This window comes from Syngnathus acus, chromosome 5 (genome assembly GCF_901709675.1).
Source record: "Syngnathus acus chromosome 5, fSynAcu1.2, whole genome shotgun sequence".
NCBI lineage: Eukaryota > Metazoa > Chordata > Actinopteri > Syngnathiformes > Syngnathidae > Syngnathus > Syngnathus acus.
Genome location: NC_051091.1, coordinates 10,581,874 through 10,606,595, shown reverse-complemented (window position 1 = coordinate 10,606,595; position 24,722 = coordinate 10,581,874). Strand labels below are relative to the sequence as shown.

The window sequence follows — 24,722 nt, the reverse complement described above, 5'->3', positions numbered from 1 at the left end:
AAAGTTTGTCTCCACACACACACACACGCAGAAATACAAGGTTTACACAAGAGGAGTGTGAAATCAGCATGTTCCAAGACTGCGGGGGGAGTTGAGCTCGTGGTGGGCACAAGTGTCGACATCAGGCACGGCAGTGACCCCTCTATTCACCATCCTCAGCCTTATGGAAAAAAAAGAAAAGTCAGCCTTTCATTACCACCGAGTTTCTGGGAAGTGATTTAAAATGATATGTGCTGGTGATATAAGACAACACGAGGGGAATCGAAATGACGGAAAGGGTCGATGTTATATATGGAATACATTCCTCAGGGCCAAAGTAATCCACCACACAATTGCAACACTACTCAATTATATATCCATCAATGTATATTTTTGCTTTCCAGGAACACAACCAGCACCACTGGACCACAGGCATTTCCTATTGAGTACAAATTGACACTTTATGGACAATTGCCTCCAGCAATTAATCAATATAGACACACACATAACCCCCCCCCCAAAAAAACAAGAAGAATCGTTTGCTTGTGAATACATGCATGTACAAAATTTGCTCTCTGCATTCAACGCACCACAGCTGTGAACCCAGCAAACGCACATCTCATTCTTGGCCTAAAGGGGGCACTGCAGGACAACTGAGGACCATGGCTTTGGAATGGGAGGTGCTGAGGTTCATACCACCCGCTTCATACTCTCCCGCAAGACAATTTCGTCTTAATAAAGCCAATGGATCCACATAATCTACAAAAAGCAGCGACTTAAAAGAAATGTCACCATGCCCCAGCTGCATGGTGGCAAATTGCAGTTGTACTATCAGAACACCATTTCATCCCGCTTCTAAAAAAGACCCTTAAACTCCAATTGGAGCTCATCACCTCACGAATCATTAGGTAATGCCACCCTCTTGCGGATAAAATGGGTACTGCAACCACGTCTGACCCGAATTAATCACGTTTGGTTCCGTCTGTTTACATATTTATAATGACTTTTATTTTTTACTTATTAGTCCTTTTAAAAAACATCTTTTGCATGTAGAATTTATTTTAACAGCGCACAAAAACCAAATGAACGCTATTTTTGTTCGTAGATAATACGTCTCATAGAATAAAGGAATTTGCTTAAATGATGCTAAAACAAGGCGTCTGTTTTTAAAATAGATTCGTGTACAATTTGGAATCTAGACTAGATCTACTTGGCCACCATGTGACTTTATCCAAAGAGGAAAGTTTAAAAAAAGATCATGTTGCCATCGTAGAAAGAGGGATAGAGTGGCGTAGACTGGCAACCCTGCCCGAAGCTAACTTCGCACTGAAATTATCCTCCTTCCGTCGCGTCTTCCGTTGCACCTGACCAGCTGCAAACTTTGTCATGGCCGGAAAAAGAGCCTTGGTCATCCTCTCCAAGGGTGCGGAGGAGATGGAGACCGTTATCCCGGTGGACATCATGCGAAGGGCCGGGGTTTGTGACTTTCAGGCTACTTTGATTCTTAGCTGTTAGCAAGCTAACGCTTGTATACGTATCCTGGAAGTTTTCCCGATGACTACACTTGTAACAATGCACAGATCATTGCAACGCATATATTTTGCGCCAGAGTTTATAGTGTCAAGTGCCTTTAAAAAAAATATAGGACCGATCAGCCGAAAATGTCAAAGGTGAACCACACTCGAGCTATTTTACAGTCAACTGTCAAAAGTCTTAAATTACCATCCACGGACTACTAAGCAAATAAATGAGGGACTCCCACTCGATTTTATAATGCCACAGAGTCTTTGTATGCGACATACTGTATATTAGTATGCCACTTTTTGGTATTTACTGTAACAAAGCTTTGAAATCATACGTTCTATTATAATGCTGCAAAATCAGCATATGCCTATGTCATTCGAAAAATGCCCCAATCAGTGAATGCCACATACTGTAATAATGGCATGAAGCCAGAAAGTTGATGCGTCACATATGTGTGATGAATAATGTAACACTGAAGATGTTAGGTGAAGCCACATTTGTGATGTGTGCACAATACCATTGCAGATTACAGTGACGCTGGCAGGGCTGACGGGTAAAGAGCCCGTGCAGTGCAGCAGAAATGTCATGATCTGTCCCGATGCAAGCTTGGAGGATGCCAGAAAACAGGTAAGACTGAACGATTTCCTTGATGGTGACGTGGAGACTTCTGAAACCTTGAGTCCTATTGTGGCGTCTATCTCAGGGCCCCTTTGACGTGGTGCTTCTTCCTGGGGGAATGCCAGGGGCACAAAACCTTGCAGAGGTAAGAAATCTACAGAACCAAGGCATACTTTCACTTTTGATGGTGCATCAAATCAATTCAAGAACAATCAACAAAGAAATGTCTCAAACACAGACAAAAAGAAAAACTGAACACCAGATATCCACCAGATGGCGCCAAAATAATTACTTTGGCCTGTGCACAAAAACTGCATTGACCAAATTCTTAGCAAATAAAAATAGGCCCCCCAAAATATGCAAATATGTAAAGTCACAAATGCTAAATTCACTGTGATGAACTGCATCTTCTTACTCCAGTCATGCTCTCTCGCTCTTTTGCAGTCTCCTGCTGTGAGCGAGGTGCTGAAGGACCAAGATGGCAGGAAAGGCCTTATTGCGGCCATCTGTGCAGGTGCAGTCAGCAAAAAACAGACGACAGTTTCTCACACCCTTGCACATATCCCGCCAGTTTGTTGCTGTGTCAAAAGTCCTTACAAATTCTGCTGAGTTGATTCCCAAACAGCTGCATAACTGATGGATCAAATAAAATCAAGCAATCTATGCTATATTCTGGGGTAGAAAGAGTTGTTTTACACCACTTTGAACTTTTTATTGTTTATAATGACGACTATTGATGGGGGTGCACGTAAGTGTGCACTTTAAAACACTTTAAATTGAATAATACGCACCACTTCACTTTAAATTGAATAATACGCACCACTTCCAGTTTGTCACCGCGCTTTTCCTAAAAGTGACTGCAATCACTGTTTGGAACCATACATGATCATATTTTGCAGGTTTCAAGTATATACTATGCACAATATGGTCTTGCCTATTACAGTAGCATAAATAGGCATTAAATCAGGACTGGGAACTTGGAGCGGCATTGTAAATCTAACCTTTTATGGTTGACTTTAAATGTTAAGAGGTTTTACTTGACTTGAGAGAATGAGGACACTCAAAGGACATTATGACAAGAGACTACAGTGACCAATATTAAGGCAAAGTAGATTGAAGGGTGTCCTAGAAAATGGCCGCAACACTCACAGGAACTGGCAGTTTAATGAAGCTGCCAGTAAGACGGTCCCTTGCCGGCATGTGGCCCTGACTTTAAAGATTTTTATTTTATTTTTTTCTGCATGACTGATTATGTTTGCATCCATAAAAATTGTGATTATTCTAATGATAATGGCTCATCTCTCATGTCTGCCTTTTAGTAAGACTGAGTAAGTATTAGTCGTAATAAGAGTCGTTTGCAGTCTGCAGTCCTGCCAGGAGAAAGTGTAATAATTAGACTGCATGGGAAGGCCGCCAAGGGGCATAATCAATAACTTTCTATTTATTAACAGTTTTTCGATGAGCTCACTGCAGTGCTCGGCCTCTGCCAAAGGTAATGCAGCAGCATTCAGTGTCCTCCGACACTCCCTTTTTGTTTTTGTTTTTTATTGTCTCATTGTGGCAAGGCAGGAAAAGGGTATAGTACCGTTTTTTCCATGTATAATGCGCCCCCATGTATAATACGCACCCTAAAAATGGCATGTCGATGCTGGAAAAAAGCCTGTACCCATGTATAATACGCACCCAAATTTTGACTCCTACTTAAGTCCGTAAACGTAAAATTATTTAAAAAAAAAAGATCATCTTTGGGAACAACCGGATGTTATTCTGCTGGTCAGTATCACTGCGCATGCGCTAGCAAACTCGATAGCGAAGAAATGTTTCGGATTTGTGTAGGGTACATTGTGACAGCAAACGAGCAGGTGATCGAGCAAGCGTCTGATACGAGAGCATTGTGTTCGTATGGAGCGTGTTTGAAGTGAACAGCAGAGAAGAAAGGAACAAGGCAAAGTGTTGTGAAATAAAATATTACCTGTAATACGCATTTAGGTAGAGAACTGAACTCTCGCTCTTTATATAGCTGACGTGTCTTGCGCATCCGTTCTGCGCATCTGTAATGGCGGCCTCCGTATGATATCCGGTTTGCGATGGAGATTAAAAAACAAACAATATTTGACAATAACACACCATCAAGGATTGCATCATCGCATCAAACGATGTGTCGTCAATTATGAATTTTACTGACTAAGTGTGTTGGGCAGGATGGCTGAATGCGATGCGCGATTGACAACAAACAAGAAAGGTGATTTCAAGTTTTATTTCGAGGGAGAGTTTCTTAAAAAAAAAAAGAAAAAAAAAAAAAGAATTGTACCCATGTATAATGCGCACCCCAGATTTTAGGACAATAAATTCGTTAAATTTTGCGCATTATACATGGGAAAAAACGGTAATTACAATTTGTTTGCCTTTTATTTCACTCAGGGTCACTTTACAGGGTTAAAAAAATGCAGAAATGAGCAATACAAATATATCATGTTAGTTTATGAAATTAAAAAAAAAAAATTATCAATCAGTGTGCTGTAATTGTCTGTGTTGAATTTGGAGGTTTGATTGTACTTGCATACCACAATCAGTGATTTTGTATTATCCAAATTGCATTTGAGCGACACACCGGACCAATGCGCATCACACAAATGACCGATGAGTCATTTTACAGCGGAACATTTATGAACCCTAACAGCTTTGCTTCCTCTTGGCGCCGCAGGTCCCACAGCCCTTTTGGCGCATGGCATCGGCTACGGCAGCACAGTGACCACACATCCGGCTATGAAGGACAAGATGATGGCTGGAGGTGAGATTCAAATCTAACCTAATTCCAAATGGCTACAAAAAAGGGCAGCGAGTCCTGTTAATATTTTTTATATTTATACTTTTCACATTGCTCAACATGTTTAGTTGAGTAAAGACTGAAACAGCAGGGGGCGCTGTCACACAGGTATACGCAAGAGGTGAATTCAGTCGGAGAATTTTGACAGAAGATAGTAGTAAGAAACTAGGTTATTTGTATTGGCATGTGGCCACCCTTTCAGTGTGGTGGTCTCCAGAACTTCTCGGCCTGTTGCACGAGTTCCTCCCTCCCTCCTCATCCCAAGTGTTTCTCTTTTGTCTGTTTTTAGATCACTATAAATATTCCGAGGCTCGAGTGCAGAAGGATGGCCATTACATCACCAGCCGTGGGCCCGGAACCTGTTTCGAATTCGCCCTGGCAATCGTAGAGGAGCTTCTGGGGGCTGAGGTTGCCGCTCAAGTCAAGGCTCCGCTCGTTATGAAAGAGTGAGTGAGTGAGCTTCACATCCGCTCGCAGGCCGCAACTCTGGGCACGCCCGCGCAATCTGCTGAGTTCAATTGTAAAATTCTGGCATTATTTTTTCATCCATTTTCTGCTTCAGTTTACGGATACAAAAATACTCAATTTGGGGTCTAATTGTTATTCAGCTAATTTCGGTAAAAGAAATGAGAAACCACTAAATTTGAGAACTTCATAAAAAACTGAAATAGCTCCTAAAAGGGGAAAAATATCCAGATTTACCCGATGATACTATAAGATGACTAATCACTGCAAAGAACAGGATTTCTGAATAACCTTCAATAAAGTAGGTGTGACAGCAATTTGTTTCACATTGCTCATTCTTTATTTGGGTTAATCCAGAAGTGGTCGACATTTTTCTGTCCTCACTCCCCGAGGTTTGGAAAAATCAATTCACAAATAATAAATTACAGATAACCTAAGGAAAAATGTAAAGGCATCTTGAGAAAATATCTTTTTTTTTTTTTTAATAAATCAGGAAAGTCTCAAAGTGCCTCATGGTAAATGGTCACAAATCTGGAAGAAACCTTGAGAAGGGAACACTGATGCACAGTTAAGTGTTTTGATAATATGGGGAAAAGGTCTTCCTCAAATCCCGACCTGGTTGGTTGATACTCAAACCACAGCGACGAGAGAGAAAAAAGTAAGCTCTGACTCATAAATGACATCATCAAGCTAATTGCCCCTGACCATTGGCAGAATTAAGGTAAGTCCTCCTACCTATTTGTTTCATAAAATGCTTACTGTTGAAGATTTGAGCTAGATGAGTCATGTATTGCTTGTTTTTCTTGCAAACAAAAATGAAATTAACAGGTTTTCAGAAAAGTATACCTCTTATGACTTAACGTTTTGTATAGCTCCAATAATGCAATTGCCCTCTGCACACTGGAGGTCATCTCGACTTGAGTTGTGAATTGCCTGCATTGGCCCACTGGCTGTTGTCGCCTAAATATAGGCTGCAGAATGCAACGTATTGTGGGGCACCACTGAGAAACGCGGGAAGTGGAATCCGAATAGACTGACGTGGAGCCCGATCAATAGCGAGTCTCGCTGTGGCTGCAGTCGTTCTCCGAATGCCCAATGACTGCTCGCCCGCAGCCTTAACGAGGCGGGGCTCTTCACAACGCGTGGTAGTTGTGTCAAGAGAGCAACACAAACCAGGCGCTCCTCGTCACAGTGGGCATAAAGACAAAAAAGGACAATTCCGCTAAAAGGTAAACACATTTAACTCATGTCTTCCTTGTGCTGAGTGTTTTCGTGCAATGCATATATGCTGCATGTTTTGCTCCGCTGCAACACACTGTGTGAATTTACGCCGCGTTAATCACGGCAACAGAAACTGTCAAGCCACGGTTCGGCAACTGTAAACATGGTACACGCGTGTTCATGTCATTGAAACGACGATCGTTGAAGTCGGCGAAGCATTTTTGCTCCACCATTCCGTGATTAGCTTACCGTGTGGTTTCAAGTGGCCCCATCGTCATCGTTTGACATCCTCTGCTCAGATCAGATGTGGGCAGACGGAGCGTAAACGGGAAGCCCGAGGTGGCATCCACGTCCGGGAAACTAAAGGCGCTCTCGACGTGATGTCCCCACTTTCCCGTCAACCGTGTGTTACCGCGGGGGAGAGTTGGCGTGCAGATGTGAGCCGACGCGGAGACGTCAGCTTCGGGAGGTTTCCGTTCTCAGGGCTGCAGAGAGGCCAGGTGACCAGTTCAAACGTCACCTTGACAACGGGACAACGCGCCGTCCACGTTGTGCACCAAAGCAAAATAGCAGAAAATTCAATTAGTCGATGAGTAAGATTTATTTGGTGTCAGAGTCGTTCCAGGACTGGTGCCACTAAAAATATTTCAAATGGCTACTACACATTTCCCCCTGTTAGTCTAATGCGCTTTACCTGAGGTGTTCACCTGAAAGTCCTCTTACGGGATCCTGCAGAGCACTGTCGTCAGCCATCTTGACTTTGGCAAACCTTAACAGTTAGAAGGTAAGTTTGTTTAACTTTAGATACTGATGAATAACTCTGTCGATTGCTTGATAGATATTTGCAATATAAATGAAAAATACAAGGATTAATAACTAATTAATGGGTGCAGAGTGCAGAGGTCACAGTTATGTACTCCTGGATGATCTAATTGAATTTGGCAAATTCATATTTTTGTTTAGAAAGATTTGTTGTTACACCAGTCCTGGGACTTTTCTGACATGCCTTGTACTTAATTATAGTGGATATAAAAGGTACACATTGTTTTTCAAATGGAAGGTTATAGAGCGATGGAGAAAAAAAAAAAAGCGCTCTTCAATTTCAAGATTTTATATATAAGAATTAAATTCAACAGCTTCTGTGAGCATGGCAGGAACCATCATTTGTCTTTTTCAATGCGCTCTTAACAAGTAGGAATAAGGCAGAGTTTTTAACACGTCACTCACAGGAAATGAAGTTGTCTTCTGTGGTTTGAGTTGCTGGAAACAACCTTGATCACTACGCGGAGAGTTTTGCTGAGACATTGAACCCTATTTCCTCTGATAGTCACATTAGGTCAATTGCTTGGAAGAGAGACGGAACCAAATCCTTGTAATTTGATTAGATAAAAAATTGTTTTCTCAAATTTGAAAATTCAGGCATATTGTTGTTAATCTGAATACCTTGTTGATTGTTTTTTTTCTGTTCCTCTGGTAAATTGCCCAAATGTGCTCTTTTGACGCTTTTGATCTATCATTTACTGAAAACCTCATTTAATCGTTTTTGTGCTCTGTTTTGCGCTCTTTGTTAGCATTAAACTAAATAGACTTTATTAAGGCAAAATGATGTGGATTTAAATCCATGTTATTCTCATTGTTTGACAGTAAACTTCAATTGAGGATGGCAATAAATCGCTTGAAGCTTTCTTTTTGAAGAGTTTTCCATTGTGCTACTTATTGTGAAGTGAGTTGTGTTCACCACCATACAACACAATGTTTTGCAAGTTGAAGAAAAAAAAGGATATGGATATTGCTAGATAGATAAATTAGTAACATCTACAAAATGCGACAATTGCTTTCAACACAAGATGGGGGGTGCAGAAAATTGCCAACGACTAAAGACAATGTACTTTAAACACAGCACCATAGAAAATTGTGTCAAATCCAAATGCTAATGCTCATTAGTTGGATATTTCTGGAATATTAACATTTGGCACTGTTGCACACAACATGTTAGAATTATTCTGCTTGAGCACCCATACAGGGAAGAGCTGGAGGCTTGACTCCCTATTTCTGGATGGGGCGGGGTGAGTAAGGGGGGGGGGGGACGGTGTAAAAGTCAATGTGACTGAGTCATGGCTTTAGCTAATGATGCAATTAGAGCAGCGCTTGGCGTTTCCTGATTAGATCACCTACTTTCATAGGCCCGCACACGAGGAAGCGAGGGCTCGCTTCCATTCAGTCGATGCTTTTCAAAAAGTAATTGGCAGTTCACAAGCGAATATGATTTCATCAAACGTCAACATTTTTATTGTCTTGCGCCGCAAATCGGTTCTTGACATTTTAACGCCTCGCCGTTCTCGCTCACGGAACAAATGCATCACCTCAACCCACGTGGCACGTCAATCATCAGCTGTTTTGAAGATACCTATTCCAAAACTAGTAGCTGACGTCAATCAAGCTACACTTCTTTAGACAGCAAACTAAGCTAAGAATATGATCCATTAATAAGATTTGATTATTTAGCGTTGAATTATGTCCATTGTGACCTTTCTAGTGGAGTTCTGCATGCAAGTCGCTGACATCATGATGTTCTTAAGACCACAGCCACGAAAAATAATGAAACTTCAACGAGGTGCCTTCCTTGACTTCTCACAAACATTAAGGAGAATATGTTAAAAACATCCATCCATCCATTTTCTGAACCGCTTAGTCCCCACGGGGGTCGCGGGAGTGCTGGAGCCTATCCCAACCGTCAACGGGCAGTAGGCAGGGGACACCCTGAACCGGTTGCCAGCCGATCGCAGGGCACACAGAGACAAACAACCATTTGCACTCGCGCACGCACCTAGGGACAATTTGGAGTGCTCAATCGGCCTACCAAGCATGTTTTTGGGATGTGGGAGGAAACCGGAGTGCTCGGAGAAAACCCACGCGGGCCCGGGGAGAACATGCAAACTCCACACAGGGAGGGCCGGAGGTGGAATCGAACCCGCACCCTCCTAACTGTGAGGCGGACGTGCTACCCAGTGCGCCACCGAGCCGCCCGCACGTTAAAAACAAAATGTCAAAATTTGTCCGTACAGTTAAAGAAGGATTTATGGTGGCGAGCGTTTGACCCTGGAACTTGCCCTTTTTCCACGTAACCGAATCTGCCCTGATACTGATCCTGCAGATCACAGCGTACCGAATTGTGTGCGTATCTCTGTTCCCCTCCTGACCTTGAACAACCTTTGGGCACAAAACCGTGATAGAGTTTCTTGAAAAACATGTTTTATGATTAAAATAACAGTCCTGTCACTTTAGTAGTCTGGAGGACAACAACCTGATTACCTTTCCTTAAGCATCTTTGTGCTGAGTCATGGGGACGACGTCATACAGCTAACCGTCCCACCGTTCCCTTTGATTGTGCCGGGGGGATATTTTAGAAGACTCATCGTTTCAAAATAAACATTCAAAAAGAAATTGCTTACCATAATAGAAAGCAATTACAGATAAACCTTCATTACATTGAATGATTTTCTAGAATAAGAAATGCTCTCTGGCTGTATTATCACTCTATCATGCATTTTCTCGATTGGGAATGATTTTTTAATGCACTGAGGGCTCTTGTTAAATTTGATAAAGTTGGAGGAAGTGACTGTAAATATTGTCCACCATTCAAATCTTAACATTGGTGCATCTTAAACCACTAAGATAAAGGTAAGCGGGATACGTGTTGTGCTAATTAGTTTCTAGGTTTTGTATGTGCTTCTCCTTTTACGTGCAAACACACTCTTGGTTATAATGGCAGAGAAAACTAATGCTCAAGTGTTTGGTAAGATCTTGTTCGAGTCGATGCTGACACGGCTCGTTTCCAGAAGAGGAAGTTGAACGCAAGGGCAGAAATATGAGTGTTGAGGGCAAATGTGACTAGCCTTTTCTGGCAGGAAGTCTTTTTTATTTCAGCATACACGGTGGTGCGGTCACTATTGAATATTTCTAGAATCAATTATTCCATCGATTTAATCAAATAAATAAATTTGATGATCGATTTGTCCCTATTGAATATTTCTAGAATCGCTCACTCCATCGATTCAATAGAATAATCGAATAAAATACGATATATTTAATGACTGATTTGTTGACGATTAATCGATTAATTTCCGACACCTCTAATCGCAGTATTTGGAAGACACAAACCTGCTGTTTTTCTTAAATGACAGAACCGCAACACGCCACTCCTACTCCCAAATTTTATTTCCATATGTGCCATTATATGCTAACATTGTAGCCAAACTTTCTTAATGTCCTCAATGTCCACTGAGATTTCTCACGCTAGTCAACTCTAGTCCAGTGCTGACTGTGCATAGGGAGGTGTGTCTATGTGTGGGTGTGTGTTGTGAGGAGGGAGGGGCATTTCCTCTAACCCATATGCCCTCAGCTCACACATTTATTCATGTTTCTCCTTTCACCTCTTTCTTTCTTACTCATTGTTCCGCATCCTTGTCACTTGTTTCCATCTTGCTGCTGTCAGATGCTCAACACGCTCGGCTACACAATTGCAGTCGCACGGCATCACACGCCGCATCCGCTAGAGTTGTGTCATTCATCGAGTCATTCCACCTCCCGATCTTCTCTCAGTGCCTGGGAATTCTCCACTGGTGCTCCTCCATCGCTAGCAACTGTTTTTTTTTTACATTTATTCCTCGCTTCCACTCACTGCGTCAGGATTCCGCTGCAGACTGAGGTGGGTATTTTTTTTTCAAGCATCATTTCTGTCTCAGAGGTGCATGCAGCCGGTGTCTGTCTCTTGCTCTCGCTCTCTCTTGCTCACTCTCTTGCTGTCTACTCCTTCTCTCTGTCTTCTTCTTTCGTCCCTCTCTTGCTTTCCCTTTTTTTAAGTCTCAATGAGAGTCGGGATGCTCCCGCTTGCCCGTGCTGCATCTGTACACAGCAATTCGGAGTTGCTATCTGACTGATAGGGCTGCTGCATTGAAAACTGTCTTTGCATACCGTATTATGCTGGTATGTACTCCGCTCTCTCTCCATTACGCCCCGTTGTGTGAATATCGGTCATGTTTTATGCATGCGCTACAGTTTGGATCCTTTTCTTGGCTTGTAAACCTGATTAAACCTGCAAAATAGACAAAATGAAAGTCCTTATGTCGAAGCATCAGCATTCAGGCAAGAAGGCGTGATTCCTTTTCACCTCAGCTGCTCTGCTGATACTGCTGCTGCCACTGCTGCAGTTCTAGCTGTTGCCAGCAACACCCAGAAGAGAAGCTCAAACTATTCCCAGTGAGAGTGAAAAAGTCATTTTTGCTCGGACGAAAGGGTTACAGTGTTTATGTTTTGAAAAGTGCGTGGTTTTCATCGGTCTTGCACTGTGCATCTTTACTCACGTTTACAAGTTTGCCTACCAGCCTGCCTGACTTTGCAGGATGGGCTGTGATCCAAGTAGAACGCAAAGGAGAGGAAGGGAGGTTGCAGTGCTTCTGTTTGGCGCAGTAAGCTACTCTATGTACAAGATCGGAGTGTTACTTGACGACAAAATTGTGGTCGTAGTGTTTGGGGCTTTGGTTACAGCATAGGTATTAAAGTTGGCAGATAGGATGAGGTATTAGGTGTAAGGGCAGAAAGGTCAACGTCAAAAAACAACTTGGGCTTTCTGTTGGAGGACCAAACCAAGTCCTTGTGTATTTGGTTTGGGTGTTAGAGTTTAGCTTATATATTTGAGCTGAGGGGATAAGGTTAGATATTGTGTTCCAAGACAGGGATTATGGTAACATAAAACCAAAATGTGGTTGAAAGGCTAGTAGAAAAGATCATCAGTAGCAATTGATCGGGACTAAACCTAGCCTAAAACTTTGGTAATTGTTTTTCAGCTCAACTGATCCGGCATACCTAAATTTGTTTGCGAGCGACACATTTTGCTGCGCAACAGAGTTCAGATTTGGCCAACACACCCTTTGCAGTCGTTATTGTTTCTATCTCGCAATGAGTTGTCAACACAAAGAACAACTCTCCAGTCAGTTAGTCAATTTGAGTGACCACTTCGATGCCCAAGAGGTTTCTTTTAATGCAGAACCTGGAACAGAAAAACGAGGTGTCTGCAAACATACCATGTCAGATGAAAGCAGAAAATAAATGTACTGTACATGTGTGTGAAGATGTAGCAACTGTACTTTGCCAGAAAAATTATTTGGGGCATTTACTTCGCGGGTGTCTTTTCCCGTGAGGTTTGTTTAGGCTAGACTCCTTCACTCATAGCTATTTCTACATGTATCTGCGCCTGAAACTATTCATGCATACTTCATGAACGCAAGACAAGGCATTTCAGATGACTTGTGTGAGGTTTAAAACAGATTAGCAATACGTTTTGAAAATAGCATCGAGTTCACTCTAAACAGATTATTTTTGGCTATGCATCGACAGTCGGTAAATTTCAAATCGTCATGGAATGCCCTCTCTCAGGAGTAGAGGAGATTTTTAATGCAAAGTTCCACCCTTGCTCACTGCAGTGTCCTCACTGTCCTTATGGGACATGTTGACCGGCGACATCATCCGAAGCCGGCTAATCAAATGTGTAGTCAGCTAAAAACTACCAACAGTCAGCAAACATATGGTATTACTTTCTCTTTCTCTTTAGTGGTATAACGGTCTATTTTTTTTTTGTGTAGCCAGCCCTAGTTCTGTATACACACAAAATCCATGCAACCATAGTTCAGTTGTACTATTGCTCATGCGATCAACGCTCAAAGTCAAGTCGGTTATGGGAAATGTCTAAAAATAACGCCAGAGTCAGTCGCAAGCCATTAGCGACGTTATTCGAACTTCCCTCCGATTGGCGAGTGACGAGCGTAACTGAAACACATCCGCCGAGGTTTAATGCTCGGGCGGCAGAATCACTGGAATGACACTGACTGGCCACTGGCATCTTTTGACATTTTCACTCATCTCGATGCTACGCTAATGTAGGTCCTGACACTCTTTATGGCTGTGGTCTGTTGGATGCTCAAGTGGGGGTGATTTCCTAAACTGAGCTCAGTAATCATTCTGCTGGTGAGATTTAGTGGCCTGTTTAGCTTCATTAGTGTGCTTTTTTAGGACCCATGCGGCATCACACGCGCACGCTGGAACCATATTTTGTCACACTTTAATTGGACAGGTGGGCTTTCTACTTTCACATATTCAACACCTGTTCTACCGGATAGGCGCCATACACTACTTGATGAGTATAGTCTTAAATTAGCTGTAGGTGTCAAACTCAAGGCCTAGGGGACAGATCCAGCCCGCCACCTCATTTTATGTGGCCTGCCAAAGCAAATTATGCGTCATTTCCATGATCCTTGCAAAAAATCTGTACTTTTCAAATTCTTATGTATAATAAATAGGATAGCGAGGCGGATTGATACTGTTTGAGCTGATACCTACTCATTGGTATGGTTGATACTTGTGTCATTTGAGGCACTGTATTTGCAGTATCATAACACAAAGGAACTGGTATCGGTACTGGTATCGATTAGCAGACTCACACAAGGACTACACAAGCAGCCGCGCGGCAGTACAGTAAATTCCTTGGGTCCCGAACGTATCGGACTCTTTCACCGCATTAGATATTGGTGGTTCACGATTACAGCAGTGCTCCTAGCAATAGTTCTCACATTCGGGCTGTTGGTCTCACATTTTATCAAGGTTAATGTAACAGCACAGATGGCATCCATCGGAAGTCCATGGCATGACCTGGACTCGTTGCCCAGACACGGTGGATCAAAGTATAAATGCTATAGCCACGGTTACCCCAGGGTGGCATGAATCAGTCAACAAACGCATTTTTTTTTTCTCAACATTGATTGGTTTTGACACGTACTGTGGGCAGGCCCACGGCAAAAATGTAGACATGAATAAACAACAAGATGTTAACCCTTCATGCCTCAGGAAACCTGGCGCCCGCCATTCTCTTGCTCGGCCGAACAGGCACTAAGGGGCTTCTGTAGGTCGACTGATGTAATACGGGTCTCTGTTTCCAGAAGAAAACTGAATTGTCAGATCTTTTCTATACGTCCTATATACTACCACTCAGTTGTTGTGCAGTGAATGTGGCCATTAAGTTTGTCCTACTTTTGACAGAAGGTTTGCTGTTTGTATCCGCTGCACTACAGCTGCCCCGTTGGCACCGTTTGAGGCTATTATTCCACTTGGACAGTATAGCGCACAACAAATACGTATTAGTAACCAGCCGCTGGAAACTGGAGCTTTGTGTTCACTAAGGCCCGTTTAATAATATGCCATCAAACTTTCTGTCACTCCGTCCCATATAAAGGGCATCTCTGCCATTGCCAATCAATACACTGACTGATTAAGGAGAAACGTGTTAGAAAAGAGCAGCTGCACGATTCTCGTGCAAGTGTGGGAGATTCCGCGACCTTGCTAAGTCGAGCGTGAGCGAGTTAAACCGCTGCACGCGCGCACACACGTATGCTGGATGTGTTCAGACGAACGCAAGGAAGCGTGCGGAACTGATGCTTCTGAACTGGAGGATTTCTTCTGGCGTCTGCAACCCGATCCAAAGGTTGGACTTTGGAGCATTATGATATGAGCAGTGTATATGTGAGTGGACAATTGAATATTATCGCTATGGGGTAAAAGCTAGAATATTTCTAGGGGGAATCTGGCACGTATGTATAAATCTTAAAACCCAAGGTCACTTATAATTCATTCAGTGACGCTGGGTGAGAATTTTTTCATATCCACAACATAATTTTCCCTTAGGAAATTAAATTAATCCATATTACACACGCGTGTTGTCATCATTAAAAATAGAAGTTTAAAGAACACAACATTAAACAGTGTACAATGAATCCGTGTTCATCGCCTGCGTTATGTGAAAATCTGTGATTTAGAGAGACTTGTAGTCCCCCCGAAGGCTTTAAACACATTCAAATTTATTCAAACACAATTTTGAAATGTACTATAGTACCACTCGACCAAGTTGCGTGTGTTTTATGTTTGAAACTTTTTATGTGAGCATCTCTTCTTAAATGAAAACTCACTCAAGTTTTGGTCACTTTTGGCATTTTTACAAAATGTTACGAACGCATGACTGTGGTTTTCAAACGATCGATTTTTGTGTGAATTTATCTTCATTTTTTCCCCCTTGGAAATAATGCTAAAGTTTCCAAATATACAATTCACAGGTTCCACTGTGTGCATGTCATTGTGCAGTTCAGTCGACTTCAGCCTTCAAACTTTACCATGCACTTTTCAAGCATCAAAGTAAAATAAGGACAAATGTGACTTTCAAAGTATAAAGCTTGTCTGATTATTAATGTAGACTGGTGAGTATTGAATGTCCATCTACTTTGTGCAATGCACAGCATGCGTGTGTGTGCGTGCGTGTGTGTGAGCGCGTCGGCTGCCCTTGACAAAATGACCACTTTGAGTGAGCAAAGTAGCACTGACTCAAAGTGAGGAGTGCTGCGAGTGGGCTGATGCACAATATTGTAATTTGCCAGTTAATCACATCACTTTCATACTGTTTTACTCTGCCAGAGCCAATTTGCAGTTGTCGCTCATGCACAGAAAAAAAAGGGTCCTCCGCACTATTTTGCATACACAAGAGCCGCAAATCTCTTTATATATATATAAACAAAATGTGGACGTGAAACTTTGACACATTTCTTTTGACAGCAATAGCTTAGTAGTTTTCTTTTGTGTGTTTTTTTTCCTTTGTTGAAGTTGTGCCACATTTTCTCAAACTATTCTAGCCAAGGACTTTAGTCCAGTGAATGTTCTAGTTTTATTATATATTGGCTCCTATACGACTGCCTTCCTACGGCAGCGGCGTGACCCGAATTTGCATACAATACAATTATATTTATAAAGTGCATTTCACAACCTAACCACTAATATTAATCATATAAATCTCTCAAAATTGATGAAATTGTATAGCAGCAATTTTCCATCATAAAATGCAGGTCACAGTGCTTTACATGAATTTAAATCCAAATCAGAGTTTATCTCTTTGTATTGTTTGACTAAACCGCCAGAACAGAGCTGTGTGTGCTACTTTTTGTGTGCTACTTCTATTTGTGTTGTTGAACAAACAGCCTTTATGACTCCTCATTTATCATTAAGTGGGATGTTTTAATGTATTGAAGAGACTCGTTGGAGACTGGGTGCTTATCTAAATGTTACATCATCTTCAACCAACGTGTCTTGGTTCACCCGGGGGCTACTTTCTCTCGCTTATTCAGTCAACTGTATTGTTTATTACTTGTTTTCTCTTCAATGATGGTTTTATATTCCTGCTGCAGTGTGCTGATGTGCTCTCATGGTGGACTGCAGCACTTTGCCCTCTCTGCAGTGATAGGCAGCGGCTTACACAGCCATAAAGGCTGGCCTGTTCAATTCCACGGCAATCTTTTTCAATAGTCTTGTGTATGAAGTACAAAGTATGATTTACGCAGGTATCGAATTGTGTTTCTGTTGAAGCGCCAGTTTGTTATGCTGGAATAAGCTATAACTCTGCACAAGAGCTAAAGAAAGCGGACACAGCCAGTGCTGATTCATCTTCCTGCTGTCAGCGATATGAGCATCATGGGATCGTTCATCTCGTATTGTATCATAACCAGGAAATTGTGCACTCAAATTCCTGGCGGTATTTTATGCACACAAGTTGGCCGCTTTTTTGTTGTTGTTGTCAAGCGTGGTGTTCAAATGAGGCACATTTTTGTCCAGTTTTCGGATTCATGTGACATCCACTCCAAAACACAGCACAGCACGTCCTATGCAGACTCCGAGAAGGTCACCTTTTCAAAAGCACACTGCAGTACCTGCAAGCATAGTTTGTGTATACTCGGCAGAAACTTCACAGGTATTATGAACAGCTTTTTTTTTTGCCGCATCAATGCTGTCGTCACAGTAGATCTGGGCTTTTATACAGAACTGTCTCGCTTTGGAGGTGGCATCAGAGTTGTAGCAGGCACGGCAATACCTGTGTGATATTCCGTAACTTGTCCCGTAAATATTTTGGTTCGGCATCAGAGTCTCTGTACGGATAAAGTCCGTGTGTGACGGTTTGACTAGGTAGACAGGATTAGTATTTTGTTGTACAACATGTTTTTTGTCCTCTGTTGCAAGCAGCACTAATTCCGAAAGAGTTGCCTTTACCACTTAAGAGAGCGGCACAAAACAACAAACTGAGGATTAGAGAGGCACTTGTCATGGATTTTTATGTCAGCACGTCCGACTTTGATCCTAAAAAATTCCCGAATTGTGACGATGAAACAAGCCTGTCGCCGTTGCCCGACTGAACTCCCGCGTAGGACATCCCTGGCAAATATCGGTGCGTTCTTCGGCAGCCATCTGCTTGAAGCGCTGTGTGTTTACGGCTGCTGCCAACATACTACCCAACACCGTATGGTGCTTTCCAGGCCAACACCGCCTGCCCGCCTCGCTCACGTAAGCCCCGTCTCGAGAGGGAACTCACTCAGGCTGGGTGTGGGTGGATTTAGGGATGGGGGAAGCATGTGAAGAGCAGCCTTGTGTGACTCAATTTTGCATTTCAAGCGCAGGTGTATGAGACCATTTCTGCATTGCTGTGTTTTGTGCTTGCCAAATACTTTTGTTTCACTTGCTTCCTCATTATAGATATTTTTTTTTTTGGTTGTTATTTGCAATGGTGTCACAATGACCATACTGAGGGATGTTTCTATTATTTTGCTGTGAATTGTGTAATCAGTTTGTTCAAATGTGATGGCCCTCTCTTTCTCTGTACTAGAATTTAGTTCACCATTTACAAAATTGCACCCACATATGTAGTTTGTGAACAAAGCTGTTGGAGCCTCGGGCCTTCTTTAGGTCAACAACACCGCTGTTTTAAAAGCATGCGCGTGCGCGCACACACACACACATACTACACGCACACATACACGCACAAAGGCGCAGTGCTGGTGTGGGTGTTAATACTTTCTTTGCTTCGAGCTGGGAAAAGCTGCTCCAGATCAGTCATTGCTCTGATACTACTGCCAATGGTTAAAAATGGCCGTGTCAACTTCAAATTAGAGGTTCAAACCTGGGTTAAGGTTTCAAACAAGGGTTAAGATTAAAAATTAGGGTTTAAAGAATAATTTTGTTTTTCAAACCAGAGTTTGGGTTTCAAAATGATCTTTGCAGCTAAGATTATATTTTGGAAGCACTGAACAAAGGTTTCTGTTTGTTTATTTGAGGGCATGTCAACAAACTCAGTAGTTTTTTTTAAAATGTTGAATATAGATGATGATTATTTGATAATAATAACAGATGCTGGTCCACAATGCCTGAAGTTTAACTCCAGTATCATCTCCTGTCTTCACATTTTTCTTTGTACCTAGCGTCTTTGTCAGTCTGCAGCTTTCAATTTAAGAAAGTGCACCGTGGCCCATTAGTGCGGTAAATCTGAGCCCATCCAACTTGGACCAGGCTGAGTGTGTATTGTACCGCAGTGCTGCAGTCCCAGCAGAAGCAGCAGCGGCAGCAGCAGCTTGTCCACCTCTGCAGCTCACTTCGGGCATGTGTGCTGACAACATCTCAATCAATGAAAACACTTGAGAAGATACGAATTAAACTTTCTTGCTTTTACTTAAATGCAAAAAAAAAAAGAGCTACGGACACTGTATTCAGTCAGTCACCTCAACTCACCTCAGAGGCATATATATTTTATTATTTACAACCAGCAGTTTACTGAGTTGTGACGAAGGATGCATATTGAATTCACCGTCGACGTTCAAATATTTGTATGGCTCATGTGTAACAACAAATGAGCTTTTTGATGTAGTGAAACGACATACTGCTTTTGATGTTTGTGGAGTATTTCTGCCAAAATTATTGAAAAAAACAACAAAGAAACTTCCCAACAGAGTCATAGGCCCCTTCTGCCAAAGAGCCTGCTTTGATTTCTGCCAACACAACCCACTCCAACTCCTGATGCCTTGACACTGACAGATGACTTTGTAGTCCTTGTAGTAAATCTGCTCATGGGTCTTTTATCTATCAGGGTCACGCCATCTTCATCGCCGCCGTCATCACCTGATGGCTGGGCTGGCCCGCCGTTCCATTTGTGCCGTGATTGAAATGAATGGGAAGGGAAGGTTAAACGAGTCCTTGGGAACCCTGGACGACGTATTTGAGAGATTGATGGGAGTGGAAAGTCACCTTTTGTGCTTTCGTTAGGGATATGGGCCAAGACTGGGCTGAGCTCAGTCACCGGTGAAATAAGGTTGCGCAAGATACTCATCCCACGCCTTTGTCGGGGTGACGGATGCCGCTCTGCTTTGTCCTCTGCTGTCCTCGGCATTTTTAAATCAACATCAAAAATAGGTGAAATGACACACAAGGCCATCTCTGATTGAAATTAGCCATTGATCAGTAATATTAACCGTGCTGCCAATTTAAGTGTGATTTGAATTACTGTCACATGTCGAAGCAGAAGTAAAATGTTACTACCCCCTTCTGCTTAGAGGTGACAAGCATTTGGCAGCTAGCCGTTCGGAGATCATTCAGTGCTGTTCAAACCTACGCAAATGGGAAGGGGAAAAATAGTTCCCTAGTTACACAGTTCCATGATCAAAATGTTTATTACAATACAACGCGTGAGCTAAGCCAACACTACCTACCTAAGCAGGCAGTGGAGCCGCCCTCTCAGCAGCACTGACCTGCTTCTAGGGCCGACACTTTGAATTATTTATAGAATTGTGTCACCCAAAAGCAGTTGGTTAGCTGTCGTTTTCTCTCAAACGCATCACAAGTAAATTATAACAAAAACTAATAATAAATATAAATTTATATGATTCCTCATTGCGTCAAACCTTCTTTTTAGCTGCAATTATAGACACTTTTGTAGGTGAAATGTTCTTAAGGCTGCAAAGATATTCATAGTGTGTATAAAATGAGGGCCCATTTTTAATCCAGGTACTTCAACTTGTATTGTGGATGCACAGCCAAAGCTAATGTCTGGCAGGTCCACTCAGAGCTGCAGTATGAGGAGAGGCCTCCATCTAGTGGGAGAAATGTGTTCCTGATCATTTATTATTTTGATCAAAATGAAGGGCTTGATTTTGAGTCTAATTGGCAAATATTTTCATCCTGAGGTAAACTGATGGATTTCAATTGTTTTTATGCTGCAAGGCGTTAAATACTTTTACATTCTGCAGCACGTTCAACATGTCAACGTTTGCAATTCTTTGGTCCAAAAACAATTAAATCTGAAGTTGGATTTAGGCTTTATTGGAGATGTACTAACCCTTTTTTCTTCTTCTCTTTTTTTGAAAGAGGCCCACGTTGACGCTCGACTGTCTCTTGTGGTTGCGGTGAAAGAACATCACCCCTGGCAGGCTAGCGCGGCCAGCCCTTCCTCCTGCCTCCATGTATCCTGAATCGACAACAGACTCGCCTGCGCGCCTTTCCCTTCGACAGTCTGGTTCGCCTGGAATGATCTACAGGTGAGTTCAGGGCTGGGCCAAACATCCTAAAATTCTCTAAAATTGTCAAGACATGTCTGAATCAAACTTTATTTATTTTTTATTTTTTTATGTGATGGACCCTACACGTAATGAGGGGAAAAAAATGTTCACTGCTTACCACATACATAATCACATGACCACCGATGACACTGGTCAATAGCAAATTTTAATCAGAGATGGCTTATGTGTTTGTAAATGTGTTTATGTCACTGACTTCACAAATTACCATTTTTCTAGCACATCAGGTTTCTGAGATGATATATTTTTTGTTTTTAAGTTTGTGCTATACAGTATGATCATTTTTAGCTTTGACTGTTTTGAAAAAAAGTATTTAAAAAAATCTATCATTGTATTGTTATTAGCATTATTATGAAAGCCTGGTATCCTAGAAGAAAATGAGGGCAGATTTGTAATCAGACCAAATAAAAAAAATCTTGAAAGGTTTACTTGAATCGCTGATTTAAAAAATAAAAACGAAATATTTTGTTGCCCAGTGTAATAGTTTCCCCAAGCTAGATGTCTGGCAAAGATGGACTATTCTAAAATACAATGAAAGATAATGAAAGAATAGTGATATTAGAAAAAATAAGGATTGAATATGCTTTTGTTATATTTTGTGGTAACTGCATGACAAACGAAATTTGCAATGTAGCATGATGGCTTTGCTTGCTTCTTCCTCCCCCATCATGGTGATGTAATAACTCAAATTGGACATATTTGGTACAGTTGCTGTTACTTATGCACAGCACGAATGGGATTCAACTGTCAGAAGCATTTTTTCAATTAAAAACAAAACATACAGTAAATGTGTTATAATGCGCATTGCTTCAAAATTGTTTTGTTATTAGTTGTGGGTCAACGTCACAGAAATATGTACTTTGTTCGTATAAGAGTTCGCTAAAAATGTGCAGCACTGTCTTCTTTGTCAAGCTTAAGCTGCACTCTCATATTTGGACAGCAAGTGGCGCCATTGTTTGCAAACTAGAAGATAGTTGAAGTCTCATCTTATGCTGTTATAAAGATAATTAGAAAGAATTGTGATGTTGGTTAGTTCTGTACATTTTTTGAGCTGCTCTATTACTTTCTGTATTTCCGCTTGGATCAACTATGCATCCTCTATCCCTGCACAATTCACTCCCAAACACACGCTGCCACCATTACTAACCTCTTCCCTTCCGTGCTAACGTTAACCAGCACCATCACTTGTGCTCTTGTCTCCCGATGCCTTCAGTGCTCGCTATGGAAGTCCGAAACGACAGCTGCAGTTCTACAGGTATTTGTCTTTCTCTGTCTCTATCTTTCACCCCCTCCTACTTATCTTCCATTTACATTCCAAATCCGAAGGTAAAGTCGATACTACACAGGTGACTACACGATGTGTACCCCGATATTATTCAATACACTTTAAATCCCCCATAGCGTTAGGGAGAAGTCTCGATTTTATACTTATGTTTTATACCTATCTCGGTATCAATATTTTGAGCACACCCAATGTATATCTCCGTTAGATTTGACCTTGGATTCAGTTGAGAGTCCGCTCACAAAATCTTTTCAAGCAGCAGTGATTGGTTCTGCACTCTTCTGCTTTTCCTGAAATATTGAAGTATCTCAGATGTCACTTTTGAGTATTTTTATTTTACAAGTGTAAAAGGAAGTTAACCTCCAGTGAGGTGGCTCCATTGAGTGAGAGTGTAAAATAAATTTGTCTGGTTGTTAATTTTCTAAAACGTTAGTTTCACTTGTGTCAAATCGTGTGTGAAATATGTGGGGTTTTTTTTTTGTTAACATTGCGCAATAAAGCGATTGAAAGTTGACTGGCACAGCTTTGATGGATTGGAAGAATTACAATTGGTTCTAATTAGCGGTGGTAGGCTATAATACTTGTACAGTGATTTCAATGGGCGTATTGCGCTTTGCTGATATTGATGAAACCAACACAAAGTGCAAGAAGTCAACTTCTATTTGGTGACCAATGACTTCATATCTCAAAGCCTCATTCTGCAGATCTGAGTGATAAAAAGCGCAGACGATGTCAATGTGCTCATAATGACTTCTAGCCTGGCGCCTTGCATTTGCACTTTTCTCTCCTTTTTATATAATTTTTAAGTGCAAAATTGTCTGCCTCACCCCCCCACCCCCTTCCTCTACACGAGGCCGATCGATGCAGCCTCGTTCTCTCCGTTGTGCCGATGAGTATGGCGGCCTAATGTTTGCTTAATCTGATAACGCAGTGTTTGTGTTGTGCTTACGGCATCATAATTAACGTCCCATACCTTACATTAAACTTAACCTCAACCTTACTCAGGACAAAGCACCAGACAGTCTGTATGAAGGGGGGGGAATCAATGCTCTGTGTGTGCAGGTTTACAAAACTGATTCAAAGTTGCCGATTATTCACCGTTTACACGTGTACGTGCTGGAAACCGCGGCCTCTGAACTGTGCGGCAAGCTTAACCAGTCATCAAGGCACTCTTATCTCGGTTATTGAATTGATGCTTCCACACTCAATGTGAATCCAAACAAATTGGATCTGACCTGAAAATATGCAGCCGTATTCACCAGTGCGGTTTTCACACGGTTAGGTGGTGATTTGCGGGTTTGTCGGTCTACATGTCCTCATCCGAGCGCCGCCGAGGTTGCTCAGCAGTTGTGTTTGTGTCTGTTTTCAACATGCTAGCTGATTATCACGCTGCTCTAAGTAGTCTTTCCTGTGCAACAACAATCAGAGGCTTTTAGCGCAAAAAGCTTTGGTGAATAATTCAGTGCTGATATTATTTGCTGAGGCTAGCAGAAACAGGACAGAGCTTCTAAACGCCGTAAATGGATTTCATCCACGAGATCTCCTCGGGAGGGGATGAGGCGAGGTGTTGCTTGCGGTGGTAGATGGCGGTCCGAGGAGTGAGGGGAGGAAAGGGATGCACTCCCTTACTCACTAATTGGTTTAGACGTTTGCAAGTAAGACACTCCCAGTTTGGGTGGACCCACTCGGTCGGTCGGCAGTGCAGTGTGGCTTTATAAGCTCGGACTCGCACCGTTCCACCTTGCTCATGAGCCGACCCCAAAGAAACCGGGTGAGTTTGTGGAAAGATCTTTCCAACAGTGGCCCATGCATGCGCGAAGGATGAACTTTTCCATGTGGAGCGTGCATGCTACCTAGTTTTCAAGTCCACTACTTAAGTTTGTCCATTTGGAGAAAATTTGAATTATTCCAACACAGTTGTCTTAATGTTGTCGTTAGCACAGAATTGACATTTCCGGCACTTTTAATGTAATGATGAAGGTTTGACTGGAGGTTACTCGATAAATTGGACATAAATACATGGTTCTACCAAATTATGAACTATATGATTGATTCTGGTATGTTCTACGGAGCTTTAAAATGTTCCCCTTAAGTCCAAATCTGGTCGAGTAAGTGAGTGATGCTTTTTTGTAGAACTGCAAGTACGTTCATTAAAATTCCAGTCGATGTTGTTCCCTTGCATTATTGGCGTAATCAAAACAGTGTTGCGCTCTGTTGATATCTGTGGGACTCCTCTTGAGGATGACAGAGGAATGCTAATAAAAGAAGCGATTAAGAGACGATGGTCTGTTTTCAGATTGGGAGACAAAAGATTGGAAGCTTTGCT

General features: G+C 42.0%; 2 protein-coding genes across 7 annotated transcripts in view; both read left to right on the top strand.

The window, feature by feature from the left end:
- The first annotated feature begins 1,265 nt into the window (after positions 1-1,265).
- Positions 1,266-5,730, top strand: park7 (parkinson protein 7). The gene is made up of 6 exons (XM_037251271.1): positions 1,266-1,455; positions 2,029-2,130; positions 2,207-2,266; positions 2,566-2,635; positions 4,826-4,912; positions 5,238-5,730. The coding sequence occupies exons 1-6, from the start codon at positions 1,366-1,368 to the stop codon at positions 5,396-5,398; spliced, it is 570 nt and encodes a 189-aa protein (XP_037107166.1). The 5' UTR covers positions 1,266-1,365; the 3' UTR covers positions 5,399-5,730.
- Positions 5,731-6,543: 813 nt separating this feature from the next.
- Positions 6,544-24,722, top strand: part of kcnab2a (potassium voltage-gated channel, shaker-related subfamily, beta member 2 a) — a 44,339-nt gene continuing 26,160 nt past the window's right edge. The window contains exons 1-3 of one of the 6 annotated variants that reach the window (XM_037251265.1): positions 6,544-6,636; positions 20,901-21,075; positions 22,328-22,369. In XM_037251265.1, coding sequence (XP_037107160.1) covers positions 20,999-21,075; positions 22,328-22,369 — 119 coding nt within the window. In that variant the 5' untranslated portion in view covers positions 6,544-6,636; positions 20,901-20,998. Of the gene's footprint in view, positions 6,637-6,937; positions 7,419-11,028; positions 11,343-11,491; positions 11,621-20,900; positions 21,076-22,327; positions 22,370-24,722 lie in introns of those variants that run through there. The other 5 variants (XM_037251267.1, XM_037251269.1, XM_037251266.1 and 2 more) reach the window with 5 other exon arrangements.

Bases quoted from the DNA above. Each gene is read 5' to 3' on its own strand.
- park7 (XM_037251271.1), top strand. From the start codon at position 1,366: ATGGCCGGAAAAAGAGCCTTGGTCATCCTCTCCAAGGGTGCGGAGGAG. The intron at 2,131-2,206 runs GTAAGACTGAAC...CGTCTATCTCAG, and splicing joins TGGAGGATGCCAGAAAACAG to GGCCCCTTTGACGTGGTGCT. The intron at 4,913-5,237 runs GTGAGATTCAAA...GTCTGTTTTTAG, and splicing joins GGACAAGATGATGGCTGGAG to ATCACTATAAATATTCCGAG.